The 18581-nt window shown below is 41.3% G+C and overlaps 1 protein-coding gene across 6 annotated transcripts in view; it reads left to right on the forward strand.

Annotated features, from left to right (window-relative positions):
• The window catches only part of nbas (NBAS subunit of NRZ tethering complex), a 264693-nt gene that overhangs the window by 100033 nt on the left and 146079 nt on the right, over positions 1-18581 (forward strand). For 5 of the 6 annotated variants that reach the window (XM_087977600.1, XM_087977595.1, XM_043677491.2 and 2 more), the window contains 2 exons: positions 3696-3798; positions 11459-11688. The exons of the other annotated variant lie outside the window; for it this stretch is intronic. In XM_087977600.1, the coding sequence (XP_087833726.1) occupies positions 3696-3798; positions 11459-11688 (333 nt within the window). The remainder of the gene's footprint in view (positions 1-3695; positions 3799-11458; positions 11689-18581) is intronic. 6 annotated transcript variants of the gene reach the window in all.

Below are 18581 nucleotides of genomic sequence, written 5' to 3' on the forward strand. Positions count from 1 at the left end.
AAGAAGATTTGAGTACAAGAAAAAAGATATCTCGCTACAGTTTTATAGAGCCTTGGTAGATCTCATCTGCTTGTACTATTTTGGTACTCTGAACTAAGGAGATGTTACGTTGAGAATGCAATAGGGATTCAACAGGTCAATCCCAGGGATAAGTGGATTGTTTTTTAAAAAGAGCTTGAAGATCCTGGGTCTGTTTTCCATAGAACTTCAACAAAGAAAAGTGACATCATTTAATACCTAGGAAATTCTTGCAACTTGTGGCAAGGTGGATATAGCTGATATGTTTCCCCTGACTGCTGAGGCTAGAACCAGAGAACATAATTTCAGGTTAAGCGATAGGCCATGTATGACCGAGATGTGGAGGAATTTCTTCATTCAGAAGGACGTGATTCCTTGGAATTTTCTACCTCCGAGAACTATGGAAGTTGTAAAGCAACACGTTTTCTTTTGGAACTATAAATCAAAATGGAAATTGGACAGCTACAACTGAAATGCCAGGTGAGATTTATAGTTTGAAATCAGATACTACATACTTTTTGAGCTGGATGATATAATGATGTTTTCTGAAGCAGCGAGAGAGAGAATGAGACTGAGCAGCCGCGAGAGTCATAGAGTCATACAGCATGGAAACAGACCCTTCGGTCCAACCCGTCCATACCGACCAGATATCCCAACCCAATCTAGTCCCACCTGCCAGCACCCGGCCAGTGTTCCCTCCAACCCTTCCTATTCATATACCCATCCAAATGCCCCTTAAATGTTGTAGTTGTACCAGCCTCCACCACATCCTTTGGCAGCTCATTTTATACACGTACCACCCTCTGCGTGAAAAAGTTGCCCCTAAGGTCTCTTTTATATCTCTCCCCTCTCACTCTAAGCCTATGCCCTCTAGTTCTGGACTCCCCGACCCCACAGAAAAGACTTTGCCTATTTATTCTATCCATGCCCCTCATAATTTTGTAAACCTCTATAAGGTCACCCCTCAACCTCCGATGCTCCAGGGAAAACAGCCCCAGCCTGTTCAGCCTCTCCCTGTCGCTCAGATCCTCCAATCCTGGCAACATCTTTGTAAATCTTTTCTGAACCCTTTCAAGTTTCACAACATCTTTTCGATAGGAAGGAGACCAGAATTGCATGCAATATTCCAACAGTAGCCTAACCAATGTCCCGTACAGCCACAACATGACCTCCCAACTCCTGTATTCAATACTCTGACCAATAAAGGAAAGCATACCAAACTCCTTCTTCACTATCCAATCTACCTGCGACTCCACTTTCATAGAGCTATGAACCTGCACTCCAAGGTCTCTTTGTTTGGCAACACTCCCTAGGACCTTACCATTAAGTGTATAAGTCCTGCTAAGATTTGCTTTCCCAAAATGCAGCACCTCGCATTTATCTGAATTAAACTCCTTCTGCCACTTCTCAGCCAATCTGGTCCAGATCCTGTTGTAATCTGAGGTAACCCTCTTTGCTCTCCACGACACCTCCAATTTTGGTGTCATCTGCAAACTTACCTGTACCTGTTATGCTCGCATCCAAATCATTTATGTAAATGACAAAAAAGTAGAGGGACGAGCACCGATCCTTGTGGCACTCGACTAGTCACAGGCCTCCAGTCTGAAAAACAACCCCCCACCACCACCCTCTGTCTTCTACCTTTGAGCCAGTTTTGTATCCAAATGGCTAGTTCTCCCTGTATTCCAAGAGATCTAACTTTGCTAATCAGTCTCCCATGGGGAATCTTGTCGAACGCTTTACTGAAGTCCATATAGATCACATTTACTGCTCTGCCCTCATCAATCTTCTTTTGATTTAAAGAAATATTGCTTGACAACAACCCTTTAGTTAAGCGTCCTTGTGGTTTTAAAAGAAACTCAGTGTGGAGGGAAACTTCCAGAGCCTACAATTAAAAAGCATCCATCTCTCTGTCTGTCGAGCTCTCTCTCACTCTCAAAATACAGTAAAAAATAAGAAAACTTAGATCTCTAAAACAAAAATATTGATTCTACCTGTTCAACAATCTGATCAAAGAATGACCATCACCTTACAGACTACAGCTTTCATCTGTGTGAAAAATCACGTCAGAAAAACAATGTAACCCAATCTTTAAAACTAGACTTTTGATCTTTGGAATGTCATTACCCTGTTTGTATCATTTTCCATCCCTAGTACCGATGTAAACCATTGTCCTTTTGTCTGCCTTAATTAGAATTGTGTGTATTTGTAGTCTTTGAAGTTTCAGGTTGTGTAATAACAGATTAGATATCCTTTCTTTTCTCTGTTTTTGTTAAAGTTCACTGTGCTTCAATAAATAAAGCTGTTTTCTGTTGATGACAAAATCTGGTGTGAATTGCTTTTGTCGTGATGGCAGTCAGTTAGGCATATTGTTCATCTTGATGGTCTAATTGGAATTTTGTAAAATTTTTGGGGTAGTTTGTGGGAAAGTGGTATATGATTATCAGCAGCTGAAAATGTGTTGCTGGAAAAGTGCAGTAGGTCAGGCAGCATCCAAGGAGTAGGAGAATCGACGTTTCGGGCATAAGCCCTTCTTCAGGCTCATGCCTGAAGAAGGGCTCATGCCCGAAACAGCGATTCTCCTGCTCCTTGGATGCTGCCTGACCTGCTGCGCTTTTCCAGCAACACATTTTCAGCTCTGATCTCCAGCATCTGCAGCCCTCACTTTCTCCATTATGATTATCAGCAGTCCATCTTCCCAGTTAAGTTGTTGCAAAGATCAATCATTGAACATGTTCAAGACAAAATCAATAAGTTTCTGAAGCCTAAAAACTTCAAGAAATATAGAGATTGTGTAGGAAAGTAGCATTGAGGTAGGTAACCAGCCATGATCCACTTGAATGGCACAGCAGACTTCATTGGCTGAATAGCCTACTTCTGATCCGATATAAAGCAGGTTAATGAATGACTAGAAATTTATGGAAGATACAATTTGGGCAGCAGAGTTTTTGGTGAATTGAAATTTCTGGAGGCAGAATGATGGAGACTGGCAAAGAAAACTTTGGAGTTGTTGGTTCTGGTGGTTGCAAAAGCACAAATGAGTGTTTGAATAACAGGTGGGCTGAGGCAGGGGAGGACATGTTATGCAGGTGGACATAGGCACTGCTTGTAGTAGAAAATGTAGTAAAATAGGATGCCAATGCTGTGAAAAGATGTAATTGGTGGCAAGGATATAAACTTCATGCTGGGGCTAAATGTAACTTTACCATCCAGATGTTCAACTGAACAAGATTCCAGCTTATCCAAGACGATCTTCCAACACCACATCAATAGTGGCGAGATGGAGGGTTGTTGCCAGCATCAGATGGACCCTGATCTTCAGTTGACTTTATGTAGATGAGTCAGTGTAGGTAGGAAGGATAAGCCAGTCCTGAAGTTGCTCTGGCTATGATTGCATAGGTAAGTGTGAAATCAAGTCTCCCGTGGGTAATCTTGTCGAACGCTCAGTCCTACTGAGCTGAATGGTAAAGCTCAATGCCCTTTTCAATCACTTGAATCATTGGAATATTGCCATTCATTTCACTGCAAGGAGAAATGGTAATGTTGAGTTAAAGTCAGGTTTTTACTTGTAACTTTGTGCCCAAATAACCAAAAAGAGGAGCATGCTTCCCTCCATGTGATCAGGAATAAAACTTCTTAATCTATTGGGTAATGTAATCTTAAATTCTCTTAATCAGGAACCCACCTGTAAGTGAAAGTGAGTGGCGAGGCTTGCTTCAAGATCTTTTGGAAATGCAGCGTTCTGTATACAATTGTCTGGACTTCAATATCTGCTGTGAGGTACTTTTCTTTTCTTCCAGTTCCGACTTGATAAGAATGAAAGTGTTTGAACAGATCCCAATAAATGTGCTTGCTTAACAAATATTCGGAAGCGAAGAAAGATTTAATTGGATCTGAACTTAAATCTCAAATCTGAATTGTTACTTGCTCTTTAAAGACTCAGCTTTCCCCTTCTATTCCACCTGATTTTGGATGTATCCGATGCATGGTTTCACAGTCAGGCTATCATTCTATTGACATAGCCTTTCACGTAATCAAGTTTCTGAGTGGGAAGGTCATTTTGTATATGAGGGTTCAATAAATAAAATCATGTTTATTTGCAAACTGTTTTACATACTCTTACCTCTACTGAATGTAATTCAGTTTTGGTTTTGAAAAATAAACACTTCATTGTTTCCAGACAATATTATGATTATTTTGTAGAAAATCACATTCTAATTCACAAGTTCATACTCTGTATGGTGTTGGCATTTGTTTATTTTGTCCCTATGAATTTTACAATGTGCAACATTATATTTGAAATGCATGAAATAGAATTATACATTTGTTCCCTTGTAAACCTTTGACTGAAAAAGATGCAAATTTGCAATTGAAAAGGACAGACTGAAAATAATTGAGAGAGACAAAAGGAAATTGAAGACCAAAATAGTAAATCTCAAAAAAATGTTAATTTTCAGAGAAAGAGAATGGAATAAGGAAAGATAAATTGAAAAATAAGATGCAATGGGAAATATTTAAATACATGATCAGTAAGAAAGCAAGTGAAATATATTCTTCTAAAATAACGAAATCATCTTGTCATTAATGAATAAATAGGCCAAAATTAAAACTATAGATAAAAATATATGTTCACTGTCTAGAAAGATAAATTGGTGCAGAACATTTGTCATTAGACCAGTCATCCTGGAGCCAGGACTACTAATTTGAAGACATGAGTATAAATCCAACTCAGCATTAGAATAACTTGGTTCTGTTAATTAAATCTGCAATTAAAAACTGGCTTCAGCCTCGTTCATTCAGGTCCACAACCTCTGATACTGGTCTCACGTGCCACTCCGTTATATCAAAACCGCTGAGATAAAATCAAATAAGAGTAAAATTGGACAATTCATGTAGCACCAACTTAAGCATTAGATACCACAAAAGCATGATCAGCATTAACATCCGTGAACTTGTGCCAAATTGAGAGGACTGTACGAGACGAATAAATGCAAGGCCTTGACTTTCAGAATTATGTCAATGTCCCAGACTCCTCCGTCACCATCTGAAAGATAACAAGCATGAAGGGGTGGCCCTAGGAGTTCTCGGTATTCTCTCTGGACCCTGTGATATCTTATGAAATCAGATCAAACATGAATAAGGAAAGCTGCTGCGAGTTTTCATCTTCACCATTCTGGTCAGAGTCTAGGAATCCTGTGGCAAGCAGCTCACCACCTTACGTCCCAAAGCCTGTCCACTGTTTACAAGGCACAAGTCAGGAATGTGATGGATTAGTCTCCTATTTGCCTGAGCAAGTGTGGCTACAAAAACACTCAAGAAGCTGTAACCACTGGGACAAAGCCACGCTCTTGATTCACAGCACATTCACGAGCATTCACTCCCTCCATCACCAATGTTTAGCTATAGCAGTATGTACTGTCAACAACATGCACTACAGCAGTTCATCAAAGCACCTTGGACAGCATTTTCCAAACGTTCTGTCTTGGAAACGCATCGCCATTCCTTCATTGTTACTGGGTCAAAATCCTGGAACTCCCTCCCTCCCTAACAGCATTGTGGGTCTACCTATGTCAAATGATCTGCAACAGTTCAAGAAGGTCACTCGCTACCATCTTCTCAAGGTCAACAAGGACAGCCAATAGATAGTCATAGAGTTATAACGCCCTTTGGCCCAAACTAGTCCATGCTGACCAAAATGTCCCTTCAAGCTAACCCCATTTCCCTGCACTTGGCCCATATCCTTCTAAACCTTTCCTAAGCATGTATTTGTCCAAATGCTTCTTTAATATTGTTAATGTACCCACCTCAACCACTTCTGCTGGCAGCTCATTCCATATGCATATTACTCTGTGTAAAAAATGTTACCCCTTAGGTTCTCTTTTATTCTTTCCCCTCTTACCTTAAACTGATGCCCTCTAGTCCTCCATTCCCCCAACCCTGGGAAAAAGACTGAGTGCATTCACCTTATCCATCCTCTCATGACCTTATACTCATATATAAGTCCCCCCTCAGTCTCATACACTCTAAAGAAAAAAGTCTAATCTTGTCTAACCTCTCCCTATAACTCCGATCTCTGAGTCCAGGCACCATCCTTATAAATTTCTTCTGCACTCTTTCCAGTTTAGTAATATTGTTCCTATAACAAGGTGACCAAAACTGAACACATTACCCCAAATATTGTCTCACCAGTGTCCTGTATAACTACATCATAACTTCCCAACTTATATACTCAGTGCCCTGATTGATGAAGGCCAGTATGCCAAAAGCCTTTTTCATTGCCTTGTCTACCTGTGACTCTATTTTCAGAGAACTGTGAAACTGAACTCAAGATCCCTATTTGCCACTACACTCCTTAGGTCTTATAATTCACCATGAAACTCCGACCTTGATTTGACTTTCAAAAATGCAAAACCTTACACCTCTCTATAAAACTTTGGTTAGACCGCACTTGAAATACTGTGTCCAGTTCTGGTCGCCCTATTATAGGAAAGATGTGGATGCTTTGGAGAGGGTTCAGAGGAGGTTTACCAGGATGCTGACTGGACTGGAGGGCTTATCTTATGAAGGGAGGTTGACTGAGCTCGGACTTTTTTCTTTGGAGAAAAGGAGGAGGAGAGGGGACCTAATTGAGGTATACAAGATAATGAGAGACATAGAGTCGATAGCCAGAGACTATTTCCCAGGGCAGAAATGGCAAACAAGAGGGGTCATAGTTTTAAGCTGGTTGGAGGAAAGTCAGAGGCGGGTTCTTTACACAGAGAGTTGTGAGAGCATGGAATGCGTTGCCAGCAGCAATTATGGAAGCGAGGTCATTGGGGACATTTAAGAGACTGCTGGACATGCATATGGTCACAGAAATCTGAGGGTGCATACATGAGGATCATTGGTCGGCACAACATTGTGGGCTGAAGGGCCTGTTCTCTGCTGTATGCTCTCTACATTAAACTCCATTTGCCACTTCTTGGCCCACTTCCCCAGCTGAACAAGGCCCTGCTGCAATTTCTGATGACCTTCCTCACTGTCCATAATACCACCCATTTTAGTATCATCTGCAAACTTACTGATCGTGCCTTGTACATTCTCATCCAAATCATTGATATAAATAGCAAACAGCCTCCAGTCCAACAAAAATCCTTCCACTATTACCCTTTGCATCCAAACATCAAGCCATTTTTGAATCCAATTTGCCAGCTATCTTTAGATTCCATGCAATCTAACTTTCCAGAGTAGCCTACCATGTGGAACCTTATCAAAGGCCTTATTGAAATCCATATAGACTACGTCTACCGCCCTGTCCTCATCAACCTTCCTGGGCACTTCTTCATCAAGAACTCTAACAAATTTGTGAGGCATGATCTCCCACTCTAAGTCATGCAGACTACACCTAATCAAATCCTGTCTTTCCAAATGCACGTGTATCTTATCTCTCAGTTTGTTGTCAAATTAATTGCCCACAGGCACTAGCTTACTGGTTTATATTTCCCAGGCTTTTCTTTGCAGCCCTTCTTGAATAATGCGCAACATTCGCTACCCTCCAGTCTTCCGGGGCCTCACTGGTGGCTAACAATGATGTGACAATATCAGCCGGGGCCCCCGCAATTTGTTCTCTTGCCTCCTACAGTGGATATATCTGATCAGGGCCAGGAGATGTATCCACGTTCATACATTCTAATACATCCAGCACCTCCTCTACTGTGATGTGGACTGTCTCCAAGAACTCACTACTAACTTCCCCATGTCTTCATGTCTTTCTCCCTGGTAAACACAGAAGAAATATTCATTGAGAACATTGCCCATCTCCTGTGGTTCTACACATACATGTCCTCTTTGGTCCATGAGGGACCCTATTCTCTCTCTACTTATTCTTTTTCCTTTAGTATACTTAAAGTATCTCTTTGGACTTATCCTAACTTTCTCAGCCAATACAATCTTGCGCCCCCTTTTTTGACCTCCTGATTTTCTCTTTCAGTGAACTCTTGTATTTCCTGTATACCTCGAGGGAATGCCTTGATCGCAGCCTCCTGTACCTGAGCCACACCTCTTTTTCTGGTCAAAGCCTCAATATCTCGTCATCCAGGGTTGCCTATTCCTGTTTACCTTTCCCTTCACCCTCATAGGACATATAGACCTTGACTGCTCTAGCTATCACACTTCCAAAAGCCTCCCACTTGCCAGAGGTTCCTTTGCCTGCAAACAAACTACTCCAATCAACCTCTGCAAGTTCCTGTCTAATTCCATCAAAATTCGCCTTGCCCCAGAACTAGAACCTGTGGACCATTTCTGTCCCTCTCCATGACTATTTTAAAATTAATAGAACTATGGTCATCAGTCTCAACCTGCTCCCCTACTGTCCCCTCCGTCATCTATCCTGTCCTATTTCCCAAATGTAGGTCGAGTTTTGCCCCTTCCCGAGTTGGACCCACTGTATACGCTTGAGGAAACTTTTCGAAACGCATTTCGCAAATTCCACCCTATCTCAGCCCTTAATGCTTTGGCGGTCCCAGTCCATGTTAGGAAAACTAAAATCCCCTACTATGATAACTGTATTGCTCCCGCAAGTCTCCCCAGTTTCCCTGCGTATTTGTTCCTCTGATTCCCATTGATTATTTGGGGTCCTATAGTACAACCCCAATAACATCACTATCCCATTCTTATTTCTTAGCTCCACCCACATGGCTCAATCAGTGAAGCCTATATCCCATTTATGCATTTTTAAAAACCAGTTGATGTACCAATAGTCCACCATGTTGAAGAGCATTTGGAAGTAACATTGAAGTGAACAAGAGAATGGAATGTCCTTTGGGTTGGGACAATTAACAACTTGAAATCAGAGTTGAACTGAATTCAGGAGGATTGTACTGGACTTGAACTGTTAACTCTGTTTCTCCCTTCACAGATGCTGCCACACCTGCTGAGTTTCTCCAGCATTCTTTAGCTTAATGGGAGAGTTCAATGTTCATCACTAAGCTCTGTCACTGCTGATGTACTGGCTCAGTCCTGAAAGAGAGCTGCCACACTGAGCTTGTGGCAGATGGTGAGCGAATCAACATGAGGAAGCCTGAACCATCCTCCCTCACCTAACTGTGACAGATGAATCTGTCCTGGACTATACAGATTGGAGCGAACAGTACACAATTCTTGTGAAAACGAAGTCCCGTCATACTGAGGATTCCCTTAATCATATGCACAATTTCTCGAATAACTGGAATAGATTTAGGACAGATCTAACAACCCAGTACTGAAGAGCCATGAAGCCAGGAGCAAATGAATTGTCAATAACTGCAACCAGTTGCCTCGTAGCCCCTCATTTTACCAAGCCTAAAGGGCTATCAAGCTAAGGGACCAATGCATATTCTATGAAGATGTGTATTGAAGAGGCAGTATCGAGAATACCAGATAGCATTCTGGTGAACTCACAACATAGGATGTCTTGCGTGTTAAGCAGAAGCAGCAAACTGTAGGCAGAGTTAAGCAATCCCACAATGAAAAGACCAGGTAAAGTCGTGGAGATCTGTTGCAACTAGTCATTAATGCTGAGAGAAAATTAAATATCTTTTAAGAGGAAGTGACTCCATGAACGTGACTGTGTTCAATGAGGGGAGACCTTAGCACATGAGTGAAAAAGAAGATACTGAAACCATTGGGTTATTTTCAGTCATCTGTTGTAAGTGAGTGTTCTATCTCAACATTTTCCTGAGGTCCCCAGCATCAGTGAATCTTGTTGATTCACTCCATGTGATATCAAAAAACAACTGATTGGCTGGATGCAGTAAGGTGTATGGTCCCTGAGTGCATTGAACTAATGATGTACCGTGCAAAACTAGTCACATCTGTAACCAATCTGTTCCTGTAGAGTTATGGTACTTGAATCTAGCTGCCAAGGTTGAAAAATGCCAAACTGCAAGTCCAATCTTTAAAAGCAGGATCAATCCAGTCCAACCAATTGCCGCACATCAGGAACAGAGGCAGTGATGGACATGGCACCATGTGGCCCTTAATCAGAAATAACCTGCTCACTGATATTCGATTTGTTAGAGTCACTGAGTTCCAGGCTCATGGTCGAAAGAGAAGTTTCAGGAAAGATGAATAACTGCCAGTGATACCAAGGAAATATTTAATGGGATTTGACCTGAAGAATCCCCACACAAAATTGAAGTTTATGATAATTGAGGCTCAATTTCCTCAAGCGCTCCTAGCACAAATGACGATTGATTGTAGTTGTTAAAGGCTGATCACCTCCGTCTCATGGCATTACTGCAGGCAATCCCAGGGGCAGTATTCTAAGCTCATCTGGCTTCAGTTGATTCATTAATGACCTTCCCTCCTCCATAAGGAATGGGAAAGTTTACTGATGATTGTGGAGTTCAGTTCCGTTAGCAATTCCTCTGATAAGGAAGCAGTTTGTGCCCGCATGCAGCAAGACTGAAGAACGTTCAAGTTTAGATCAGTAAATGGCAAGTCACATTTATACCACAAAAATGTTAGGCAATGATCATCTGCCATAATAGAAAGTGGAAGCATTTCTCCTTGACATTCCATTGCAATACTATTGTTGAATCACTCACCATCAATATCTTGGGGTTACCAATTACCAGAAACCTAACTGGACTAGCCACGTAAATAGGAGAAAGTGAGGACTGCAGATGCTGGAGATCAGAGCTTAAAAATGTGTTGCTGGAAAAGCGTAGCAGGTCAGACAGCATCAAAGGAGAAGGAGAATCGATGTTTCGGGCATAAGCCCTTCTTCAATGCTATGAATTAATACTGTAGCATATAAAGAGACAAACTGGGAGTGTGATGGAATTCACTGTACTTGCATGGATGAGTGAGGTTCCCATAGCACTGAAATAAAACTCAGCACCATCCCAGACAATGCAGCCTTTGAACAGCATCCCATTCACCTTGGCTGGCAAAAAAATCACTTTGAAGATATTAAGATTCTAAATATTTTTGGTGGTTACTTAAACATTTAACCTGACTGCAATATTTCGGGTAAAAGCGACTGACAATGGATTTTCAGATTTAACATAAGTAGTTGCCATTTCCACTTGTCTGGAGTGGGCAGTGAAAGTGAGCTGCCTGTTGTGCAAAGTTGGGAATGCATTCCACTTTCCTTAATAAGTCACCTAATTTGAAATTCTCAGTATTATTTTTAAGTATGATTTCAATAAGGTGTTGCTGCCAATTATCCATTATCATGGGTGTCAAATAGATTATTTTAGATTTATAAATAGACAATGAATTGAAGACTGGGGTGGATTCTTCGGACTAAAGGGCATTAACCTTAATATTAACTTTATTGCTTTGTAACCATATTGCTACCACTACAATCTTGTCAAAAAAAGAGTCCCCACATGTTTCAAGGTTAAGAGCATAGATTTATGGATCTGTCATTCTTGGAACCAGAACTCTGAATGTGACCAGATATTTCAATTTTTAGATATTCACCGAGAGCCTACTATGTTCTAATCGTTTGGAGAATATCCGTTTGGCTGGGCAAATGATGCACTGTAATAGTGTATCTGTTGATCCTCCCACTAGTGCTATTTCCAGAAGCAAGATACAGTCCAAGGTCAACTATGAGAAAAGTATTGAATTGGTTCTAACTGCAGCGAGAGAATATTTTAACTCATCAGCCACCTTAACTGACAATTGCATGGATTTGGCCAGGTAATTTATTTTTACAGATATATTTATTTGTGTTTTTGTTTTGAAACACAAATGTGAAGACCAATCCAGAAGTTTCTGGAAAAGCTCAGCAGGTCTGGCAGCATCTGTGAAGAGAAATCAAAGTTACCGTGTGCAGTTCTGGTCTCCAAATTTGAGGAAAGACATTCTGGCTATTGAGGGAGTGCAGCGTAGGTTCACGAGGTCATTTCCTGGAATGGCGGGATTACCTTACACTGAAAGACTGAAGCGACTGGGCTTGTATACTCTTGAGTTTAGAAGACTGAGAGGGGATCTGATTGAGACATATAAGATTATGAAAGGATTGGACACTCTGGCAGCAGGAAACATGTTTCCACTGATGGGTGAGTGCCGAACCAGAGGACACAGCTTAAAAATACGGGGTAGACCATTTAGGACAGGGATGAGGAGAAACTTCTTCACCCAGAGAGTGGTGGCTGTGTGGAATGCTCTGCCCCAGAGGGCAGTGGAGGTCCAGTCTCTGGATTCATTTAAGAAAGAGTTGGATACAGCTCTCAAAGATAGTGGAATCAAGAATTATGGAGATAAGGCAGGAAGAGGATACTATTAGGAATGATCAGCCAAGATCATATTGAATGGCGGTGCAGGCTCGAAGGGCAGAATGGCCTACTCCTGCACCTATTGTCTATTAACGTTTCGACTCCGGTGACCCTTCAGAACCTGTGCTGAGGAAGGGTCACTGGCCCCGAAACGTTAACTTTGATTCCTCTTCACAGTTGCTGCCAGACCTGCTGAGCTTTTCCAGCAACTTCTGATTTTGTTTCTGATTTATAACATCCGCAGTTCTTTCGGTTTTTAAGAAAACCAATCTTTGTATAATGTCATTATAACTTGGTGTTGTGCCATGAGAGTTGCTAAAGTTCATTTTGTGCTGCTGATGCCAGAAGAGCTGCTACAAATGAACTAAAATATTTGTATCAGTCTAAAAATGTTCAGCATGAAGTGTCAGTCATGTTATCACCACCACCTTCTTCTCCTGCAGTAAACTTCCAGGTAGGTGATTGCATGGAAGATAGTACCTCTTATACAGAAAAATGAATGTGGTGTAGCATGCAATAAGTCAAACCTTTTGTCTAAGTGAGCCACATAACCCCCAAAGGCTGCATGCACATCCTAATAGTTCCAAAGCCCCCATCAAATTAACTGTTAACTTTAATTGCGTTCACATAATTTATCCCAAACTAAATTAAGATTAAGAATTTTCCAAGAAGGAAAAAGCAATGCTAAGCACCAGAGTTGAATTTTTGCCGAGGAGGCAGGAAATAGGAGTGAACTTGTTTTTACATCAAAGCTCAGTGGTCGACCTCTTCGTTGGCATGGAGATGACTTTTCTGTCAAATGACAGAGGTGGCTAGCCCTTCATGCAGAAGAATTCATTAGAGGCCTTCTAGCTTCATGGGAACACTTGGTTGCAGTTCATGCTAAGTGCTGGGAGGACGACTCAACACAATAAGGTGTCCTTCCAAATTTAAAAAAAAAATCTTCGAGAAAGCAATAAAGTGTGCGGATGGTCTGCCACTCTACAGGGTGGTCTTTGGCTGTACCCTCAACTGGCACGTGTTGCCTGCCTCGAATACACATAATCGAGTGAGATTTTCTATCCTGTATGAGATTGAATAACACCCTTCTTTCCACCTATCCTGCTGAGAAGTTTGCTTTAGACTAAACTAATAAAATTATTTCCTGATGGGGCACATTGGAATAAAATTCAGTCTTGTTATGAGCTTTAAGGTACTGCTGTACTGGAGAAGTGATATTACAGTTCATAACAAAAAAATGGAAAATCCAAGTTCCTCTGGGCTTGGTGGAAAAATATACTTTACAGTCAATTTCTCTCCAGTGGTGAGGTTTATTATTCATAGGATGAGGTGGTTATCTTATGAAGGAAAGTTGAGCAACTTGGGCCGGTGCTAATTGGATTTAGGATGAATCAAAGATTATCTTATTGAAATAAAGTATTCTCAGGAACCTTGACGGGATAGATGCCGAGAGGATATCCTTCCTTGTAAGGGAATCTCAAATAAGAGGCTTCCCATTTAGGACAAAGTTGAGAAAAGAAATTCATCCCTTGGATGGTTGTCAGTCTCTAGAATTCATTTCTTCTAAGAGCAATAGATGTTCAGCTATTGAATATATTCCAGATGGAGTTGGGTGCTTTCTTGATCTACAGGAGAGTCTCCAATTATGAGGGGGTAGATGGCAAAGTGAAGTTACAGCCACAATTATGTCAGCCATGATCTTGTAAAAGAATGGAGCATTCTTAATGGCCTATTCCTATTTCATGTTTCTTATGGCCTTGGTAGGAGTTAAGAGGCAACTCAGGCACAGATGAACCTGGATGTTTACAATTGATTAGGAATAAGAAAGCTAGATTTATGAAGCTTGTTAAATTGGCTTTTATTTGCTGCACATATTCTGCACCTCAGTACTATCGATTTGTAATAATGTGCAGACAGGTGCTCAGGTACAGAGTGAAAATGGAGCTTCACTGCTGGGCATTGAAGTTAATATGATTGAGACAGGTTTTAACATTATAAATAACACTGCCTACAGGACTAATGGATATTCCAGGAAAGTGGTGTAATTGCTAAAAATAGGTTTTCTATTGAAAAAATCTTTGTGGGTGTTTGCATTGTAATTTTAGAGATAATGTTGCAACTTGCTGAAAGAAAGTCATGCAATAGTGTAATTGTATTACTCAAATTATAGAGGTTAGGACTAACAAATGATTCTGAAAATGGAAGCTTGAGTTTAACTATGCCCATTTGAAGATAGGAATTTACATTTGTCAATAATAGGTGACTATCATAAAACTGAGCTGAGATTTAATTTATAAAGACCCTCTACATTTTTATAAATTATTGCATAATCAGTATAATTTGATTTCTGTTATTACATCTGTTTCACTCACATCATCTGTTATCATCTGTGTCTTTCCTCATCTTTCTTTTATTCTACTTTATTTCTCTCTGTTTCTTACAGAATAGAGAGGATATGTAACTAGTTGGCTAAGTTGTGGATTTATATAGCATGGAAACGGACTCTTGTCCACGCTGACCAAGCTTCCCAAACTAAACTAGTCTCACTTGCCTGCATTTGGCTCATATACCTCTAACCTTTCCTGTTCATGTACAAGTCCAAATATCTTTAAAATATTTCAACTGTACCTCCACCTACCACTTCCTCTGGCGGTTCATTCCATGTACAAGCCACTCCCCCTGCAAAAAAGCTCCTTTTAAATCTCTCTCCTCTCCTCTTATTATTAAAGCCCCTCTAGTTTTCAACTCCCTGACCCGAGGGCAAATACTTCTGCTACTCACCCTATCTATGTCCTCGTGATTTTATAAACCTCTATAAGGTCACCCCTCAACCTCCTACAATCCAGTGAAAAGATGTTGCAGTCTATCCAGCCTCTCCTTATAACTCAAACCGTCTATTCCTGGTAATGGCCTGGTGAATCCTTTCTGCACCCTCTCAAATTTAATAATATCCTTCCTGTAGTAGGGTTAAATGCCACTGAGAAATTATAAAATTTCACAAGCTTCAGCTAGAGCTCCTTTCTTTATCTGGCGGAGTGACCATTTATCATCATCCTAACCTGCATTGAGGATAGATAGTTGACTGTATTGATGTAGTGTCAAAGATAGTAGGAAGATGATTTTAAGGAACATGTCTTGGATAAAATGCGCTAGCTCAAGAATTAGAGTGAATGAACTCAAAAGCTGTAGTCAAGGGTTGATCAATTCTCCTTTTAAGGTAGTAAAGGAAAAGAAAAAATCTTGTATTTGTAAAATCAGCATCCCACGGGCAGTTAATTACATTTGATTTATTGTCACGTTATTATGGAACACACACAGCTGCCAAGTTGTGTAAAACCATGTCATTTTTTGTCGTGCTGGTTGAAAGATTAATATTTTTCAGGAGACTAGGAAAACTCTTTGCACTTTGATATTAGTCACATGATAATACATGAACTCAACAAGCAAATGACTTGTGATTTAATTGCTCATAAAAACAATTTTCTGAATCTGCCATCACTGCCAACAATTGGAGGTTTTTAATTTTTTTTCCAAATGTTTTTGTTATAATATGAGAAATGTTCCTTCTAGTACTACATCTCCTCAGCATACACAAGACAACATGGTGAATAAAAGGTGTTTCAAACAATATTTTGCCTTCTCTTTTTGGCCAGTTTGTTTTGCTTACTATTTTACAATTGTCCATGAGCAGTATTCCAAAGAACTAGAAGGTTTATGGAGATACAACACTTTTAACATGTTTGTTGAAGTTAGAACAACAGCTTTCATACAATATTCTTTTCCTATCCAAGCCATGTGAACACTGCTGGTAAGATTGACCTTTGTTGGACATTCCTAATTGTACTTTAGAGGGTGATGGTGAGCCTAATTACAGTCTAGATACTGTTTAGATGTTTAAATACCTAGTGTGGAAACAGGCCCTTCGGCCCAACAAGACCACACCAACCCTCCGAAGAGAAACCCACCCCCTTTATTTATCCCGACTAATCCACCTAGCACTACGGGCAATTTAGCGTGGCCAATTCATTTAATCTGCACATCTTTGGACTGCGGGAGGAAGCCAGAACACCCAGAGGAAACCCACGCAGACACGGGGAGAATGTGCAAACTCCACACAGGCAGTTGCCCGAGGCAGGAATTGAACCCGGGTCCCTGGTGCTGTGAAGCAGTAGTGCTAACCACTCAGCCACCGTGCCGCCCACAAAAGCAATCACCAACCCTGACACCGTACTGCAAACCTCACTGGCTGACACACCTCAGCCCGACACTCAGTCAGTGTGGGGATTGAACCCACGACCTTGGCGTTATTAGCACCACGCTCCAACCAGCTGAGATAACCAACCAACCGACTAAGTCATAGAGATGTACAGCATGGAAACAGACCTTTCGGTCCAACCCATCCATGCCAACCAGATATCCCAACCCAATCTAGTCCCACCTGCCAGCACCCGGCCCATATCCATCCAAACCCTCCCTATTCATATACCCATATATGCCTTTTAAAAGTTGTGATTGTACCAGGCTCCACCACTTCCTCTGGCAGCTCATTCCATACACATATCATTCTCTGTGTGAAAAAGTTGCCCTGTAGGTCTCTTGTATATCTTTCCTCTCTCACTCTAAACCTATGCCCTCTAGTTCTAGACCTCCTGACCCCACAGAAAAGACTTTGACTATTTATCCTATCCACGCCCCATATGATTTTGTAAACCTCTATAAGGTCACACCTCAGCCTCCGTGCTCCAGGGAAAACAGCCTCAGCCGGTTCAGCCTCTCCCTATAGCACAAATCCTCCAACCCCGGTGACATCCTTGTAAATCTTTTCTGAACCCTTTCAAGTTTCACAACATCTTTCTGATAGGAAGGAGACCAGAATTGCATGCAATATTCCAACAGTGGCCTAACCAGTGTCCTGTAGAGCCACAACATGACTTCCCAACTCCTGTACTCAGCACTCTGACCAATAAAAGAAAGCATACCAAATGCCTTCTTCACTATCTTACCTACCTGCGACTCCATTTTCAAGGAGCTATGAACCTGCACTCCCAAGGTCTCTTTGCTCAGCAACACTCCCTAGGAGTGTTACCATTAAGTGTATAAGTCCTGCTAAGATTTGCTTTCCCAAAATGCAGCACCTCGCATTTATCTGAATTAAACTCCATCTGCCACTTCTCAGCCCATTGGCCCATCTGATCAAGATCCAGTTGTAATCTGAGGTAACCTTCTTCACTGTCCACTGCACCTCCAATTTTTGTGTCATCTGCAAACTTACTAACTGTGCCTGTTATGCTCGAAACCAAATCATTTATGTAAATGACAAAAAATAGAGGACCCAGCACCGATCCTTGTGGCACTCCACTGGTCACAGGCCTCCAGTCTGAAAAACAACCCTCCACCACCACCCTCTGTCTCCTACCTTTGAGCCAGTTCTGTATCCAAATGGCTAGTTCTCCCTGTATTCCGTGATATCTAACCCTGCTAATCAGTCTCCCAAGGGGAACTTTGTCGAACACCTTACTGAAGTCCATATAGATCACATCTACCGGTCTGCCCTCATCAATCCTCTTTGTTACTTCCTCAAAAAACTCAATCACGTTTGTGAGACATGATTTCCCCCATACAAAGCCATGTTGACTATCCCTAATCTGTCCTTGCCTTTCCAAATACATGTACATCCTGTCCCTCAGGATTCCCTCCAACAATTTGCCCACCACCGACATCAGGCTCACTGGTCTATAGTTCCCTGGCTTGCCCTTAACCACCTTTCTTAAACTGTGGCACAACGTTAGCCAACCTCCAGTCTTCCGGCACCTCACCTGTGTCTGTCGATGATACAAATATCTCAGCAAGAGGCCCAGCAATCACTTCTCTAGTTTCCCACAGAGTTCTAGGGTACACCTGATCAGGTCCTGGGGATTTATCCACCTTACCCGTTTCAAGACATCTGTAATATGGACATTTTGCAAGATGTCACCATCTATTTCCCTACAGTCTATATCTTCTGTATCCTTTTCCACAGTAAATACTGATGCAAAATACTCATTTAGTATCTCCCCCATTTTCTGCGGCTCCACACAAAGGCCGCCTTGCTGATCTTTGAGGGGCCCTATTCTCTCTCTCGTTACCCTTTTGTACTTAATATATTTGTAAAAACCCTTTGGATTCTCCTTAGTTCTACTTACCAAAGCTATCTCATGTCCCCTTTTTTGCCCTCCTGATTTCCCTCATAAGTGTACTTCTACTTCCTTTATACTCTTCTGAGGATTCACTCGATCTATCCTGTCTATACATTACATATGCTTCCTTCTTTTTCTT

The sequence above is a fragment of the Chiloscyllium plagiosum genome, unplaced genomic scaffold (genome assembly GCF_037043375.1).
Source record: "Chiloscyllium plagiosum isolate Xiang-an unplaced genomic scaffold, Cpla_swu_hap1 HiC_scaffold_3, whole genome shotgun sequence".
NCBI lineage: Eukaryota > Metazoa > Chordata > Chondrichthyes > Orectolobiformes > Hemiscylliidae > Chiloscyllium > Chiloscyllium plagiosum.